This window comes from Trypanosoma cruzi, genomic scaffold (genome assembly GCF_000209065.1).
Source record: "Trypanosoma cruzi strain CL Brener 1047053516683 genomic scaffold, whole genome shotgun sequence".
Classification (NCBI taxonomy): Eukaryota; Euglenozoa; class Kinetoplastea; order Trypanosomatida; family Trypanosomatidae; genus Trypanosoma; species Trypanosoma cruzi.
Window position 1 is genome coordinate 3,132 of NW_001849295.1, and position 17,267 is coordinate 20,398.

General features: G+C 53.3%; 3 protein-coding genes and 3 pseudogenes across 3 annotated transcripts, besides 11 other annotated features; all 6 read left to right on the forward strand.

The window, feature by feature from the left end:
* Positions 1 to 7,789: a sequence feature (areas not merged during assembly with more than two copies in the genome that could not be assigned to a particular haplotype).
* On the forward strand, positions 2,117 to 5,341 carry Tc00.1047053510237.21 (annotated as a pseudogene).
* Positions 6,370 to 6,641: a mobile genetic element.
* Positions 6,723 to 7,841, forward strand: Tc00.1047053510237.40 (annotated as a pseudogene).
* Positions 7,790 to 8,650: a sequence feature (heterozygous, non-Esmeraldo-like haplotype).
* Positions 8,327 to 8,968, forward strand: Tc00.1047053510237.60 (mucin TcMUCII, putative; the record flags this gene model as incomplete). The annotated part of the gene is made up of 1 exon (XM_808162.1): positions 8,327 to 8,968. The coding sequence occupies one exon, from the start codon at positions 8,327 to 8,329 to the stop codon at positions 8,966 to 8,968; it is 642 nt and encodes a 213-aa protein (XP_813255.1).
* Positions 8,651 to 8,776: a sequence feature (haploid, non-Esmeraldo-like haplotype).
* Positions 8,777 to 17,267: part of a sequence feature (areas not merged during assembly with more than two copies in the genome that could not be assigned to a particular haplotype) that runs on past the window's edge.
* On the forward strand, positions 9,426 to 10,295 carry Tc00.1047053510237.70 (mucin-associated surface protein (MASP), putative; the record flags this gene model as incomplete). The annotated part of the gene is made up of 1 exon (XM_808163.1): positions 9,426 to 10,295. One exon carries the CDS (start codon positions 9,426 to 9,428, stop codon positions 10,293 to 10,295), a length of 870 nt encoding a protein of 289 aa, XP_813256.1.
* Positions 9,648 to 9,696: a microsatellite.
* Tc00.1047053510237.80 (trans-sialidase, putative) lies at positions 11,564 to 14,275 on the forward strand (the record flags this gene model as incomplete). Its single annotated transcript, XM_808164.1, has 1 exon — positions 11,564 to 14,275. One exon carries the CDS (start codon positions 11,564 to 11,566, stop codon positions 14,273 to 14,275), a length of 2,712 nt encoding a protein of 903 aa, XP_813257.1.
* Positions 14,430 to 14,451: a sequence feature (AT_rich).
* Positions 14,848 to 14,884: a microsatellite.
* Positions 16,061 to 16,840, forward strand: Tc00.1047053510237.95 (annotated as a pseudogene).
* Positions 16,853 to 17,111: a mobile genetic element.
* Positions 16,986 to 17,009: a sequence feature (AT_rich).
* Positions 17,099 to 17,119: a sequence feature (AT_rich).

Consider the following 17,267-nt stretch of genomic DNA (forward strand, 5'->3'; position numbering starts at 1 on the left):
CTCAAGTGCGCACGTGAAACGTGGGAGCCTTGGATGACGCGGCATTGGGATTTGTGCCCCGTACGGGCCCGCAACTTTTGTGTGTGCAGGAGGTGTGTGGTGTTAGCATGGAGAGTACGATATTCACCGGGACTTTTTACACGGTAGCGTGCATCTATGCACCTTCTCGTCGAACCGTGGAAGCACGCGAACACATGTCGACGGTTTTGGATCACCTGGTGACTCACATTGTGGACGTAACCTTTCGTCTTGCCCGCAGCACCGAGGAGCGCGCACACGGATGCAGCTCGTCCTTGGCCACTGCGGCGTATCCGAGAACGAAGCATGTGATGCATAGGCCAAGACGGCGTTCGACCTCGCACAGCTCACAGGCACATGGAGCACCGGCATCGTTTTCATTGGCCGAACATGTTATTTGTGTCCGACAGCTCAAGCCAGAGGCTCGCCGCTCCGCCGTAAGAGGCGACTGGGAACCCACGCGCACGGACTCCACTCTCACTCGTGGGGAAGAGGCTGCACTGGCCTGCCTCCGCACCGGGGTTTCGCACAAGTACTGATGGCTGCCACGACCACTGCAACCCGCCATCCCGAGAAAATGCCGTTGGTGCGGCACGGATGCCGCACAGCAGGCACGCCAAGAACTTTGCACGGAAACGCCTCCTCCTCCCGCTGGACCTCACCCCGCCACGATCCGACGCCCGGCAAACTGCCCGGTGTGCGGTAAGCACCGCAGCTGCCGAACTGGTGTCGTGACGCACATGGTTAACGACCATGGCATTACGCGCTCCCAGGCGCTGCGGGAATTTGATTTTCCCGATGAGCCGGAGCCGCCAGAAATCCCACCGGAACCACCGCCCAGCACTTGAGCGAGGACGAGAGCGAGAGACGGCACACTGATCGCATATCCGCCGCGGACTGCACAGCCCAGGCCGAAGCCACTCCCATGCAGTTTCCGCACGGCGTCTTACGAAAAGCAAGTCGGAACCGTATCTCATCTTTGGCATTTCCACAAGCAGTAGTTCCCCCGACAAATAGGAGGCGCTGCCAGGAATATGACGGTCTGACGGCATCCACACCGTTGGAATGCACGTACTGTGAATTCAGGGCTCAAGCGAAAACGGGACCGCTATTCCTTATGCGAGCACGCGAACACTCCAGCACAGAGCCACGGTCGGCACCGAAGAAGGAAGCACTTCATAAATGCCCTTGGTACGACAGGCAGGCGGGCAATGCCGGGGGATTGGCCACCGACACACGGCACAGTCTCTCCGACGACGAGAATGTTACGAAGCTGAAAATGGAGATTAAATAACCACGCGCTGCAAGGCTCGAACCTCCGCATGAAGAACATCAAACCCACACAGAAACCCCGACTTTGCACAGGAGAATGCCACCGAGAAACAGTGCACCGTTTCCCTAAAATGGCATGCACACATGCGTTGATTAACGTCACGCTGTCGCCGATTTCACGACGGCAGAGGGCTCAGGCCGCCGAGAAGGCGCACGTTGCCCGGCGACGACAGCCCGATGGGATCACCACCAGTTCATTTTCGCCGTTTAGCATGCGGGTTTCAGTGCCACAGCAATGCCTGACTGACCCGCTACCGCACGGCACGCCACGGATTATCGAGCCACCGCGCTATCCCCGGGGCGGGTGCGTAGCGGTGGTGTGTGCTTCACGGCCTCCGCTGCGGCTCCCACTTCGGGTGCCGGGGCTCTCTTTTACATCTCCGATCGTTGGGCGGACATGCTCTGCGATGGTGGCTGGCGTGTGGGTCTTCGTATTTATTTGAGCAGACACGAGGAATAATAACAATATATATATGAAAAGCGCTGAATAAATATTAGTACTGATATCTACATGCCTATCTATATAAATATGCAGCCAATAAAATAGCAATTCAATAAATCAGGAAACCAAGCAATCTGTCAAATTGTAGAGAGAGAAGGGATATATCCATATCTATACACATGCAGCAATGAATAAAGTATCGTTTTTATACTCATACCCATATCGATATATCTACACATTGATCAACTCTTATTTTCATATATATCCCTCCATATAATTTTTTTATCGCCTTTTTTATTTGTGGCATTTTGCTTCCGCTATATTATGTATCCTTCTCCCATGAGTTCATGCTTACTTTTTTAGAGCGCATAGGCATTCCGTCCCGCGGTCAAGGTTTCATATGCACTGAAGCACCCCATCGGACAAAAGTAGCAAGGGGGTTTGCGAAGCCCATCGCAATTGAATGCTGATTGCTATCTTCTTTGATTTCCTGAAGAGGTGCAACGTGTGAGTGCGTTGCCTCTGCCACCCAACACAATGGTAACTTTCAACGAGCACTTTGCAGGCGCATTGTGCAGTTTTCTTGAGGTGTGGCCCACACCTGTATTTTGGGAGTGAATGCACGGTGTATCTGTAGGGGACGCTGAGGGTGGCGTCAGCGAGGCATGGGATAACATGTACTCCGGAAAAAGTGTGTGGCGTTGGCCAGAGGAGGTCTTGTGCCAACGGCATCACCGATTGATGGCCATTGATTTTGGGGCTTTGAGCTTCGGTGCTTTGAGGAATGGAGCGACGCTGGCTGACCAGGTGCCACTCGCCATCCGATCCCTCCTGGATATGGCTTAAGAGACGATGCGGGCGCATGCAGAGGTGGGAAAGGAAGTAGGACATTATGTGGAAATGCACGTGGACTTGTCAGATGGTCACAATATCCCTCAACAAGTGTGGAGCCCCCGACTTGATGATTCGATCTTCCTGATAAAACTGCCTGGGGTGGAGGTGAGTGCGCTGACTTCCGTTTCACCGAATTTTCCTTCATCTGACAGGCTGCGCGGCTGACGTGGAGGGACACCATGCGCACCTGTTTCCGGCGGGTGCGATGCCGTTTCCCACATTTGAGGGCAATTTCCCCGATGATGCACTCTGTCATCCTCACTTGTTTTATGTGACGACACGACGCAACGCGGGGTTGGTGCTGAGCGACGAAGGCCTTCCGTCTCGGTTGGAACCAAAACGGAGAGCCCATGAAAAGACATGCTGCTCGCGACTGGTTTATGCTTGGCCTGGGAGGAGTCTGATTGCCACCGTGGAGCATTTCTCATTCGCTTGATTGCAGGGTCCTCTACACATTGCACAGGCCTCGTGCTCCTGAGTAATGCCGATGGGGCGGATTGCATGATGGTGTTTCATTGCTGGAAGGCTCTGTGAGGAGGAAAAATATTATTTATTCTTTCTTTTTCCGAGACGAGACGAATCCGTTCTTTGATTGAAGTACGAGTGCCTTGTCGCTGTTTTTGTTGGCCTTTGGTGGCTTTGGTGCTTATTTCAATCAATGGCTCTCACTGGCGGTTCCAAGGCTTAATATCGACTGGTGTCGTCGTTTTGGGGGCCCACGTTGCTTGGCCGATCAATTATTTGTGCAACTGGACAACAAATTTCCTGTAAGCGTGGATCATGTTTTGCAGAATATGATCCCAACGGCTACTGACCGTGCTGGTGGTTGTTGCGTCCTGTATGAATATGGCAATGTTCTTGCGGATTTCACTCTGTTGCGTGTAAGTGATGTTACATCTGTGCCTCTTGTGTGGCAGAGGCCTGAGCCAACGGAGGATAGAGTGTTGTGATGAAACGCAGCACAGACAACCCTCGTGTTGCTCATCGTTATGCTCGTTTTCACTGCGGTCCTCGACGTGGGAAAATTTTATTTTGTGCGGCATGGAGAGCACTCATCCGGTGGAATATTGCCGTCTGGTGGTCTCTGGTTCAAAGGACCCTGTGGAATACTTTGTGAGGGCGAAGGGTGATGGCAGGGCTGTCATGCCCGCACAGACGGAGACGAGAACAGGCTGGTTGATGTGCCCTGTAACATTGCGCGCTCGATTGCGTCATTGGATGCGTGCAGAGCAGGTGGCTCTCCGGTGTCTGTTGGCTTCACGGCCAACCCGCTGGCCCCTTCTGAAGGGCATTCAAGAGCATTTGTCCTCTGAGGGTGTTTCTGTTGTGTGGCCCGCACACTGCAGTACCCGCTCCATTTGGCTTTTTCTTTGCTGGGAGGATGGTCTGTTGCACTTCTTGGACCCCTGTGGGGGGAGGGTCATGGGGCAAGATGCCCACCGTTTCGGTGTTGGCGCACCACGTGCTTGCAGTCGCGTTACGCAGGAGGCATAGTTCTCCGTAGCAGGATGAAAGCGACGTACTATTGTCCCTTGCCAGCAATGCACGGTCATCTTGTTATGCTGTTCAAGCGTTTCTGCAGGACAACGAGTTTGTAAATGGTTACGAGGGATGTGTGGCTGCAGGATTTTAGTGCCGCTTTTGGTTTTTTTTTCTGACGGACGGTGTTGAGGAATTACAGGTGCTTGCATATTTCATCGCCGGTGTGAGGGCAGGTGTTTCAGCCACCCGAAGCGCGGCTGTTGGGAAGACGAGTTTCACTCTTGCAGCGGGAGCAGGCATCAACGAGGCGAATGTGCGGGCCCACCACCCTACTTTCTGTACTGTTTTGTCGCGACGACAGGATCTGATCGCCAGCCGCATTGAGCCGTCGCCATGTGGCCGCAACGTTGCCTCGAAGCGGTCGAGAGGCCGCAGGGCACGGCATTTGCATTCATCCGTGGAAGTGTCACGGGGGGAGAAGTGCGGGCCTTTTCGAAATCTGACGTCTCGCTGCCTTTTGATGCCACATTCGCTGAGTTCGTGGGTACTGTCTGGTGCTCCTGCCTTTTACTGGATGATTGGAGCTGCTGAGATGTGGAGGGTATTTGCTGCGCCTTCCTTTGGTACCTTTGTCGCACGCCGTGTTCGAGACGGTTGTCGATTGCCGCATTGCATGGGGTGCTGCAAGGCGATACTTTATGCCACGCGATTGTGTTGTGGGTGCCATGCGGTGGAAATATTTGACGTCGTTGAGAAGCCCTTGGAGGGTGGGGGTGGCGATCCTCCGGCGTAGGTGATCACTGAAGGGCTCACATGCCCCTTTGAGTTTGCTGTCCCTTCTTTGTACTTTCATGAACTGACCGCGGATATTGCAGAATATATTCAGGTTGCTGCGGTGCTCCATACATTCAAGGTGTTGTCCTCCGCGCCGTCAACCTCGGCAGTTGACCGACCGGTCCCTTTGAAGGATTCGGGGGGAGGATTCGTTCAATTTGTTCCGCGGCTGGAGTCACTTCCTCCATTTCTGTCAGTTAGACACGCCCACACCGTCACTTTGTATTCTCTTCCCTCAATGGGAGGAAAGGGTGATGACGGAATTCGAGAGACAGTGGCACTTTTTGTTTCATTGCCGGGGGATCGTTCAGCGGCAGTTGATGCATCAGCCCTTCCTGAGGGTCGGCGACACAAACTCTGTGGCCGAGACGATTTGGATGGGAGTTCACAGGGGCAAATTATGCGCGCTTTACTTCCGTGGTTATGCCGATGGGATGCAATTATTTGCCTCTTGTGATGCCTCGTGTGTGCCATGAAACTTCATTGAGGAGAGCAAGAGGCGCTATTGTCCGTGCTATTTCGTTAGGCACCACGACTCTTTTCGGTTTTGTGATTCGACTGTGTGGTGGGTCTGTTGAGGGGAGGACGTGGATGGACCGCGCTCACCCGACCGCTGCGCCTCATTTTTCTGAACGCCCTGACCAAATTGCTGTTCCCTTTTGCTTGCCTTACCGGGCCTGGCGACCTCTTGAGGAGCGGTGCGGCTGCGTGGACTGTCGGGCTGCTGAGGAGGCCGTGGCTGCGCGGGATGTCCTGCGGATTTTTTTTGCGTTTCAGGACTACTGTAGAGAGGAGGACATTTTATGCTTTCTTCACGTCCAGGAGGGTAAATGGAGGGATCGCGGTTGTGGGATCTCACTTCACGAGTGTCTGCGCTCGCTGATCGCGTCGACGGTGCACTCTGTGTGTCTTCGACCACTGCCGACGTATCTCGCCGTGTTTCTTCCGGTGAACGGGAAAATCCACCGACACGCCGAGTGGGTTGTGAGGGTGTTGCAGCGAGGAACGCTTTAATAGAGGCCCTGCAGTGAGGGAGCGCTGCTTGCAATGACCCCGCGGCACTTGGGATTCTGCTCGCCTTTAATTTCTGCTGGCTGTCTGTTGGTTGGTGCCGTTTGCCGGAGGGCGTCTTGGCCCGTACGCAAAAGTCAGTGTCTATGCTTCTGTGTGCGGCCTCAGTGCCTGAGCTGTTGTGGACGGGGAGATTAATTACTGTGGCGGTTACGGCGACGCTGGTGTGTTACACTGCAGATGGTGGTGCCACCCACTCACCTGCCACGTCCTGTTTTGGCGATTTTTAAACTTTAATTTTATTTCTAGCAAACAAACGCACTCAGGCTAGGAAGGAAGTTACGACTAGGCGCTAACCCTGGCTCAGCCGGCCACCTCAACGTGGTGCCAGGGTCTAGTACTCTTTGCTAGAGAGGAAGCTAAGCGCCTGCTGTTCATGCTTCAGACCCGATGAGTAGTTGTTACTTAGTTTTACGGGCCGGAAGGGCAGATGTTGGAGCCATTCTATAGTGGCTGCCCGCGGAGTAAGGTTATCCTTGCTACTGAATTCCTCCGTACGCTTACCAGAGCTGCACAATTGAGGTGTAGTTACTACGACTGGTAAGAGAAAAAAAAAAAACAAAAACAAACTTGTCTCTCCTCTTTGCTTTCACTCTGCGTTGACGGGGAGTTGGTTTGTGCTGAAGGCCACACGCAAGTGACAGGAGTGATGGCGATGATGATGACTGGCCGTGAGCTGCTGGTGTGTGCCCTCTGCGTGCTGTGGTGCGTTGCTGCCGATGGTGATGTTGTTGGTCCCGTAACTTCCGGCGATCCTGGTGGTGGTGGGCAATCTCCTCTCGCAGATGGGAGTCATGGTGGCAGTGAATGTTCAAAGGCTGATATTTCTCATGAAAGTAAAAGTGAACCTTTGGTTGCTGCGTCCGGGGAAGAATCACCAGCTATTCATCTTGATCCGAATGGGGTTTCAAGTCTCTCTGAGGAACATTTACGCCCGGAAAAAAGGGAACCTCCAAAGGAAAACGGGAAGAGTCACAATCACCGCCTCAAGATGCATCGCCGACTGAAGTGAATCCAGAAGAAGCAATTGATTCCCTTCCGCAAGAACGGTTACTCGGCACACCAGAAAAAGAGGTTATCACTAATGGCGGTGGCGGTGGAACTGCGAACGGGAGAAAGGAGGATACCGACCAGAATGCCGGGTTGTCCCCTAACAACAGCGATCCCACGGCATTGATAGAACCAGAAGTCAAACAAGTATTAACACCAGAACCAATAAAAACAAAGCTATCACCAGCGATGACCGTTTCAGCAGAGGAAACAAACTCACCAGCATTAACAGGCTCGCAGAATGCAACTGAGACAAAAAGCACGACGTCACCGTCACACGCTGAAACGGCGCCTGAAGCACCGGAAAAACCTTCAGGGAATGGTGAGCCAAACCAAAACAGAGAAGAAACGGACACACCAGATTCGATGAACGATGCAACTACAAGTCATCCAGCAGAAACAACAGCAACATCCATATCCACAAGTGGGAATGGTGGAGCCCAGAAAAATGAGAACAAGGTTGGTAACAGTGATCAACGGTCTAACAGCAAAGAACCACAAGACGGGCTTGAAGATAGACATACCGACGATGCTCCCACAGCCAGTGAGACGGAACCAGAAACAGCAAAAACAGCCACTACTCAAAAGAATGTTACATCTAAGCCTGGCGACAGTGACGGCGGCACCGCTGTCTCCCACACCACCTCCCCCCTTTTGCTTCTTCTTCTTGTTGTTGCGTGTGCGGCTGCTGCTGCGGTGGTGGCTGTGCGTGCATGAAGTGGTGTGCGCTGAATATGGACGAAGGCAAATAAGTTGCTTTGTGATGAATATTGGCTTTACTTCCCGTGGACCAACAATCCACGTGGTGTGCGGGGATCACTCCTTTTTATTGTTACTTTGCTTTTGTGTTGCTGTGTGTGCTGCACCTTCTCTTGTGTGTGTGCGTACCCTCCGTGAGGGGTGCAGGCACGACGGACCGCTCTCGCCGTATGTGCATGCGGTGGAGCCTTGTGTGCCGCTCCTGTTTGCTTCTCCCTCCTCCATCTGTGTGTTGGTGCTGCGGTAGGGCTGTGTGTGTGTGCTGCAGTGGATTGGAGTGTGTGCTGTGCGTGGTGTGCGGCGTACGGTGCATGCGTGGCTGCTGCCCTCTCCTCATGTGGTGTGACCTCTGTGTGTGTCTGCCGCACCTCTCGTCTCCCCTGTTGCTCTCCATGTCCCTCACTGTGCAGATCAGCTCCACACCACTGAACGACCACACTCACGATGATGATGACGTGCCGTCTGCTGTGCGCCCTGCTGTTGCTCGCCCTGTGCTGCTACCCTTTCTTATGCGTTGCGCAGGATCCTGAAACGGTTGATGTTGAAGTCTCTGCCAAGACGAATACGACCCCTACTACACAGCTACCGGACTCTAAAACTAACGTTAAGCCTGAAGTTGATGTGAAGGGAACCGGCGTCAATTCGTCGCCTCCTGAATCAGGAGGACAGGGGAAGGGTCAGTCACAACCGGCCGCACAACCAGTGCCTAAGCCGGCTGGAAGTCCAGGAAAAGATACAGGAGCGGTACAAAGTTTGACCGATACGACACCGATTTCGGAAGGGGTTGTCACTGCGTTACAGAAACAAGGTGATAAAGGTACGACAGTGTCACAAAGTGGCCACAGTATATCCGAGGAACAAGCAGATATGAACTCCAAAGCTTCTGCCGAGACAACCACGACCACCACTGCGCCGGGGGCACCAACTACAACCACTACAACTACGACTACAGAGGCGCCAACCACAACGACCACCCGCGCACCGTCGCGTCTTCGTGAAGTCGACGGCAGCCTCAGCAGCTCTGCGTGGGTGTGTGCCCCGCTGCTGCTCGCCGCATCCGCGCTGGCGTACACCGCTGTGGGCTGAAGAGGTGTGTGCGGGCTGTGCGTGCCAGCACTTAAAGCCACTGGGACATGTGTACGTCTACTGTGGTCCGATGTAAATAAAGTAAGAGTAATTATGATGATTGTTTTTGCTTCATTTGCCTCCGCTGCCGTGCTGTGTGCTCCATGTTGTGCCCCACATCTGTCACGTTGAATGCATCGCGGACACACTTGTATGCATGCGCACTTGGGCTCATGTTTTTTTTGAATTCTTGTTTCTTATTGCTTTTTAACCTTCTGGTTTGCAGGGCGGTGTGCGAGTTCTGCAATCGTACTGATTCCAACTATCTCGTGGTGTTCGCGCTGCTGCTGGTGTGTTGACATTTGTGACTTTGCGGTGGACGGTGCGTGGCTGTGTGACGTGTCTCTCCTCTTTGCTTTCACTCTGCGTTGACGTGTTGTTAGTTTTTGCTGAAGGCTGCACGCAAGTGACAGGAGTGATGGCGATGATGATGACTGGCCGTGTGCTGCTGGTGTGTGCCCTCTGCGTGCTGTGGTGCGGTGCCGGCGGTACTTGTGATGCGGCGGTGGGAGTTGGTGCGCAGCTGGATGGTGGTAAGTCTCCGCCGGAATCAAAAGGAGTTGAAACGCCTTCACAAGGCACGCAAGACTTAAAAGGTGGAGCAGCAGGTGTTAAAGAAGATCCACCTCCCTTACCTACAGAGGAAGATGATGAGGATGTTGTTGACGATAGTGAAGAAGGTGATGATGGAAGGGCGGAAGGTGAAGAAGAAGAAAAAGTACAAGGGCAGAGTGGTCAAGAGGGAAAAGTTGCACTGGGCTCAGAGTCCACCGGAAATAAGTCAAGTGGCAGTGAGAAGCAAACAGAACTGTCAATTGAATCTGCAGGGAGCATTTCTCCTTCCGGCAGTCGGGAATTAAATGTCAATCTTACGCAAACGGAAGTTGAAGGAAGGAAGGAAACCGACAAAAATACACCAGCGGTAGAGAATCCACTCACAACTGGTATCGGGGAGAGCACACTGCCCGCGGGAATTGTGGAAGGAAATCCTTCACCACCTCCTCCGCTAGACGGTATTCATTCCCGCGAAGAGGATGGCGAAGGCACCGCGAGTGAAGGTCAAAAAAATGTTCCGTCGCCTGAGACCGCAGCCACACCACAAAGCCACCACGACAAGAGCTCAGAAGGGACTGGGGAAAATACAAAAGCAACGACAGTAACCGCCAACACAACTGGTACGACGAGCACACAAAACAGTGACAGCGGCACCGCTGTCTCCCACACCACCTCCCCTCTTTTGCTTCTTCTTGTTGTTGCGTGTGCGGCTGCTGCGGTGGTGGCCGCGTGAGAGTGAGTGTGAGAGAGCCGTGCGCCGCCCGCACACACGCGTCTTTCACTCACTCTCTGTGTGTGTCCCCTTGCATGGACTCTCGCCCTCACCTCACCCCACGAGGCACACAATAATGTGCCCATTGTATATATGCATGCACACCCATGCAGGCCCGTTGGTGCTCTCTTTTGCACGACACGCACCGCTGCCGTCCTGCCTGGCTGCATGGGCGGAGCACCGTGACTGTTTCTGTTTTGTTTTTATTGCATTGAGTGGGCGACCTCTCTCTCTCTCCCTCTGTGTGTGTGTTTTGCTTTACGGGAGTAATGAGAGAGTGTGTGCGCTGGTCGTCCCACGCTTCGGCTTTTTGTTTTGTTTTCCTTTTTGATTTTGTGGTTGAGTGCACCCATTCCGCGGCTGCGTGTGTGTGTGTGTGCGATGATATGAGTAATTTGCGTGTGTGCTATCTGCCTCTCTCTGCCGTTGCTTTCTTCAGACTCTCTTGTGGCGCACAGCTGCTCTGCAAGTATAGGCGCTGCCAAACACACAAGCACATGCACACACAAATGCCGTGTTTAAAACGCTGAGAATGCACGCACGCACAGGATTGTGGCTGCGGCGGTTGCTCTTTGCGAGGAGGGAAGGAGTATGCGATTTGCTTCGTTGACATGTTGCTGTTGTTATGTTTGCAGCGTGCAGACAGTGAGTGGTGTGGCAGTGGGGGTGCCTGGGATGAGTGCGGATTGATTCCCGCTTTGCAGCTGTAACTGCGGACGTTTCTTTCCCACTGTGGATCTGTTGATGAGGTATTCTCCGGCTGTGCGGGTGCTGTGCGAGTGCTTTGGAGGAGACAGCTGTAAAGGGGCTGGCGGCGGCGCGTGTGTGCTGTGAAGGGCGGCTGTGTTTTTTTTATCCTGCTTTTTCTTTTTGTAAGGGCGTTGTTCAGTGTGTTCTGACGCGTGACGAATAACAAGATACCCGCCGTGACCCCTGCTGGTGGTGGCAGTCCCTGTGTGTTCCCGGTGCACTGTTCCTTCTTCTCCTGTTCCGTGTGTCTGTGTGCGTGAGTTGTTGTTGTTGGGAGCGACTGCAGTGCGGATGATGATGCCACTCACTGTGCATGGGTGACGGTGTTCATTGTTGTACCTCTTTTTATTTTTATTTTTCCTTTATTTCTTTCTCACACACTCAGGCTAGGAAAGCAAACAAGCGCGAATCGCTACTGTGAAATTCGAAGGCACTGAAAGGACCAACAGCACACACACCGCCCACACACACATATTTATATGGTCTCACGTGTTGCTGCAGTGAAGGCACCCCGCACATACAACCGTCGCCGCGTGACCGGATCCAGCGGAAGGAGGAGGGAAGGAAGAGAGAGTGAGCCGCAGAGGCCCAACATGTCCCGGCGTGTGTTTACTTCCGCGGTGCTGCTGCTCCTCGTCGTGATGTTGTGCTGCGGCAGTGGAGCTGCATCCAGTAAGGACATGCCGTCGTCAAGTCAGGGAGCTTCGTCGGAGAAATATTACGTTTGGACGGAGAAGAAAGGGGGTGAAACTGTGGGTTTGCTCCGTGTTCCCGGTCTTGTTGAGATGAATGGCGAAGTATTTGCCGTTGCCGAGGCGCAGTTGAAGGGTGAAAGCGATTTTAATGGGATTGCCTCGGAGCTCTTGACGTTAACTGGCCAGGAATCAAAAGAGTTGGTTACAGCTCAAGTGAAGACACAAGTGCTGGTGGCATGTCCATCCGACAAAAAGAATTGTGCTTCCCGTGAAGCTGCTTTGGCTGTTTCTCAGAGTGAGAAGAGAGCACATGTGAGCCGACCAACAACAGTTGTGAAGGGAAGTGATATTTACATGCTTGCTGGAAAATACTGCCAGAAACCTGCTGCCGCTGGTGCTGGGGTGTGTGAAGCAGATGAATGGGGGCTTTTGCTGGTGAAGGGTCAAGTCAGTGGTAATGGGGGAAGCAGCAAAGGAATCCTTTGGAAAGAAACCAACGATGTCCCACCGACAACTTTTGTGAAGGAACCTCAATCCTTGACGCGGCTGATTGGCGGTGGTGGATCGGGTGTTCACACGGGAGACGGTACGTTTTTGTTCCCAGTGGAAGCCACGAAGGAGGATGAAAAGACCGTTTCGCTGATCCTATACTCGAAGGATACTAAGAGCTGGAAGCTGTCGAATTGGATGTCTGCCGATGGCTGCGGCGATCCCTCCGTCGTGGAGTGGAAGGACGGAAAACTCATGATGATGACTGCGTGTGATGATGGCCGCCGCAGGGTGTACGAGTCCGGTGACAAGGGGGAATCGTGGACGGAGGCACTCGGTACACTCTCGCGCGTGTGGGGCAACAAACACAAGCTTGAAAACGTGAAGGGCGTTAGGAGTGGGTTCATCACAGCGAAGATTGAGGACAGGGACGTGATGCTCGTTACTCTGCCGGTGCATGCTAATAAGGCTGATAAAGAAGTAAATGTAAAGGGCAGACTCCATCTTTGGCTGACGGACAATACGCACATTGTTGATATTGGGCCGGTATCTGTGGAAGGAGACGATGAGGTTGCCGCCAGCTCCCTGTTGTACAAAAGTGGAGATAATAATGAGCTGATTGCACTGTACGAGAAGAAGAAGGGCGGTGAGGAGGAATCACTCGGTATGGTCTCTGTGCGTCTGACTGAGCAGTTGAAGCGGGTGAAGGATGTGCTGAAGACCTGGAAGGATGTAGACAGCCGCGTCTTCCAGCTGTGCACCACTTCACTTGTTCAGAAGGCTCCCTCACCTGACACTGCCTGCAGCGCTGGTAAGATCACGGCTGGGCTGGTTGGCTTTTTGTCCGGCAACTTCTCTGAGGACACGTGGAGGGACGAGTACCTCGGAGTGAACGCCACAGTGAAGAACGGTGCAGCAGCAAAGGCAGAGCCTTCCGATGGCGTGAAGTTCACAGGGCGTGGCGCAGGGGCGGAGTGGCCCGTTGGCGCGCAGGGGGAGAATCAGCTGTACCACTTTGCGAACTACAACTTTACTCTTGTGGCGACGGTGTCCATCGACGGTGTGCCGAAGGGAGATACTCCCATTCCTTTGATGGGTGTGAACATGAAGGGTGAACAAGGGAAATTTTTTGGGTTGTCGTACGAGAAAGAAAGGAAGTGGATGTTACTGTGCGGTGACGGAACAACTAATTCTGGGGAACTCAGCAGCACTGGGGAACCGGGGACAAAACGCCACGTGGTAATTTTGCTACGGAACGGCAACCAGAGATCCGCGTACGTCGATGGTCAGCGTGTGGGTGTGGGTGCATCGTGTGCATTGGGAAGCACTGAATCCCAAGAGACCTCCCACTTTTACATTGGAGGGGATGGAGGCGGCGCAGAGGACAAAGAAAGCCGAGAAGATGTGTCTGTGACGGTGACGAACGTCCTGCTGTACAACCGCCCGTTGAGTGACAATGAGATCGCCGCCTTCAATCCGAATAAAGTCACCATTCAACAGTTGAAGGATAAGTCGTCGGAGCCTTCACCAGTTTCTTCTGATTCCGTTGATACTAACGCCTCTCCGGTTACCGCAGCTGCTCAGCAAACCGGAACTTCCTCAACTCCTGACGGAAAACACCCGACGGAACAGGGACAGTCGATGGGGAGCAGTAATGCGGGCAGTGGCAGTGCATACACAACAACAGTGTCCACTATAACTACTCCTGCAGCAGGAGAGGAGCCCGTAATGCAGGTGGCGCCAAGATCATCTTCTGATGGACATAAAAATGTGGGTGGCGGTTCTTTTTCTGATGGCGACCCAACGGTGGAGACAAGAGAAGGAGGAACAAATGGGCAGGAGGAGGAGGTTAGTACACAGGTCAGGGAAGTGAATGCCACGGCACTCAGCAGCAGCCTCGTAAATGTGTCGCAAGGAAATAATAGCGATACCAGCAGTATGCGTGGGAGCGGACTGCTGCTATCGCTTCTGCTTCTGTTGGGACTGTGGGGCCTTGCGGCTCTGTGAGGCGTGACTGACTGCCGCGTGGTACACCTGCGACCTCCCCTGCACGGAAATACTATTCCCATAGGAACTAACTTTTTCCTTAAGATAATCTTCCTTGTTTTTGCTTTCTGTTTGTAATTCATAATTTTTTTTTGCGTGTTGCGCGTGTGTGTCCTTTAAAAAAAAATTTTTTTTATGTTTTCTGTTGTTGTTGCTTTTTTAAATTCCTCATGCCCACAACAGTTTTTTTGCTTTTGGGGGCAATCACTATGGACGTTTTTCTTTTCTACTCTTCCCTCTTTAATTGTTTCTTCCGCACTCTTCCTGCGAGGGGTGCCGTGTGTTTCCCGCCCAACCGCTCCACTCGCACACCACCGACACGCCCACGACGACGGCCCTGTGCGCCTCGTTTGCTGCACGCATGAGGCGGGGCCGCGACGAACGGCGCGCTGCGGGAGCCGTGACGTGTGGGCGTGCGACGAGGGCCTGTGGGGCGGAGCACACATTTCTTCCCTCTTGTTTTGTTTTGTTTTGCGGTCAGGGCGGGCAGACACCCGCAGCGCCACACACACAGCCACACCCTGCCGCCGTGTTTTTCTTTTGTCTTGTTTTGTTTTCTTTTTTTTTATTAGATGGGTGTGTGCCGCCACCGTGCGTGATTGTTGAGTGTGGGCCGTGCCGCATGTATCGCTGCCATCCAGCTGTGCCTACCTGTGCTCCTCTTCTTCTCTGCTCCTCCATCACACACAGAGATAAGTGATTGCACAGTGCTCTGCAGGAATGCTCTTGGCGACGGCGGGACGTTGGCTTGCATCCCGTGCCGAGATGGCGAGGCCACTGCGTGTGTGCCTGCCGTTGGAATCACGGTGACATCGGATGGGTGCGTGTGGGACGCCTTCTTTTCATTCCGCTGGGTGGCGGCTGACGCGGCTGCACGATGCCCGCCATGCGTGAAGGTGTTGCCTGCTCTTGGGGTCATTCTTCTCTCCTCGTTGTTTTTGCTTTGCCGTGTGCGTTGCTCGGTGTGTGCTGACGCGTGACGGACGGTGCCACGATGGCATCCTCTGAAGATGACAGTTGCTGTGCTCCTGGCACACATCCACACACTCTTCCTTGTCTCTCTGTGGGAGTGATTGCGGCAGGAGAGTGGTCTACGGCAGCGGCAGCTGGTGTCTTGGAGAGGAACGAGGTGCCGAAGGAGCAGAAGAGGCCGCACCCGCTGGACGATATTACGATGACGGATGAAAGCATTTTCTAAGTTCTTTTATCGGCTTCTTCAGAAGTGCGGCGTGTCGCTGCCCGACTGGATGCCTGCACTCGACACCCTTCGAGGCATTGCGTTCTTTCATTCAGTGTGATGTCACAATTATCATGGCAGCACCTTCCATCACCGACTCTGAGTGTGACAATACAAATGACGGAAAAAATAACGATGAGGATGATGACGATTTGCACCGAGGGGCGGATTATTTGCGTGTCTTTGTACACGAATCCCGGGAGGGTTTGAATGCCGTCCTCACAATTCCCGGCCTTGCGGAACCGTTGGCCTTCGCGCCGTCACCCGCCGTCATTAGTGCCCCATGCGTTGAGGCTGATCCGTTTACCGTGGAGTTCACGCAGCAGCTCTCGAAGGGTTGTGCGGCTATTCCCGCGTTGGCCCTTTCGCATGTATCTCAGCGTTTCCTGGCGTGTGATTTGTTGTGTGTGTTGTCCGGGCCGCCTTCTTCAGTTTTCTTTTGGTGCCCAATAAGAAACACTTTGCGTTGCGGTGGATATTTGATTGCGTGGCCGTCGACGCACGTGACGATGCTCAACGGGTGTGTCTTTTGGCGATGCAAGAACTCCAGGGACACCGCAACTGTGTGCAACACAAACTAATCTCCGCAGTGGACCCTATTTTTCTGCGGTGTCGCCGTCGCGATCCCTTCATTGTGTACTTGGTGCAATTTTGTGGGGTTCGGCCAGTGCAGCCGTTGGATGTCCGGCTCGCTTTTGCTTTGGTTGCTTTGTGTTTCAGGGAGAACAATTTCAAGTCGTTTCACGTTCGGGTTAGTGGAGACACTGCCATGAGCAACTCTGCGGAGTATTATGGGCTTGTGAAGGAGGAGAGTGGCGACGGGGGAGGAATTGGTGGCAGCAGTCGGCGTGTCTCTTTTTCCAGGGAGATGGAGACGCGTGGAGCAGAAACAACATTACTCCTGCCAACGACAATTCGACGCTTTGTGCGGGCGATGGAGGGTGCGACAGACATGCCTGTTGCCTGCACTCTTCGTGTGACCGACGGATCGCGGCTTTTGGATGACCGCTTTTCAACAAAAATGCCGGAAGAACGGTGTACGCTAGGTGTATTCGAGACGACAGGCCTCAGGCCGGTTGACGACGTTGTGAGGGATGCGGTGCTGCCGTGGCGTTTTTTTTTGTGTGTCTTCTTGCAACTTTGTTCCTGCCGTGGAGGAGTTGATGGCATGTGTTGCGGATGTGGCGTCGGCGGAGTCATCCACACTTTGTTTTAGAAGCATTACTTTGAGCCGTGTCAGCCACGCTGTGTTTTCCTTTTCTTGCTGGGAGTCTTGTGGGTGTGCATGAGCCCTTTAGGAGGCCGGCTAAATTAATGAATGGCATATATGTACCCCGATGAAACGAACATACACTTCTTTACGACACTTTTCTACCGCATGAATTTTGTGAGGGCCACGAATTTAAGGGGCAGCAGGGAACCGATGGCGGCCGGATTTATTTTTATTTTTTAATTTTACCGTCTCACCCAACCCCTTTTTTGATTTCCCACCACGCGGCGGGGTCTTGTGGCTGCAGCACCCCAAAAGCCTGCCACCTCGTAAGCAGTAAATAAATAAATAAATATATGCATCCTATCCGAATAGAGTGAGCGGGCCACGATTGTGGCTAAAGAATGTATACGTATATATAAGCATACACTTGCCTGGTGTTGAGCCTTGAGGGTGTGGTGAATCCCCTCTTATTCCGTTTATCCCTTTTCTCATTCCTACCTTGT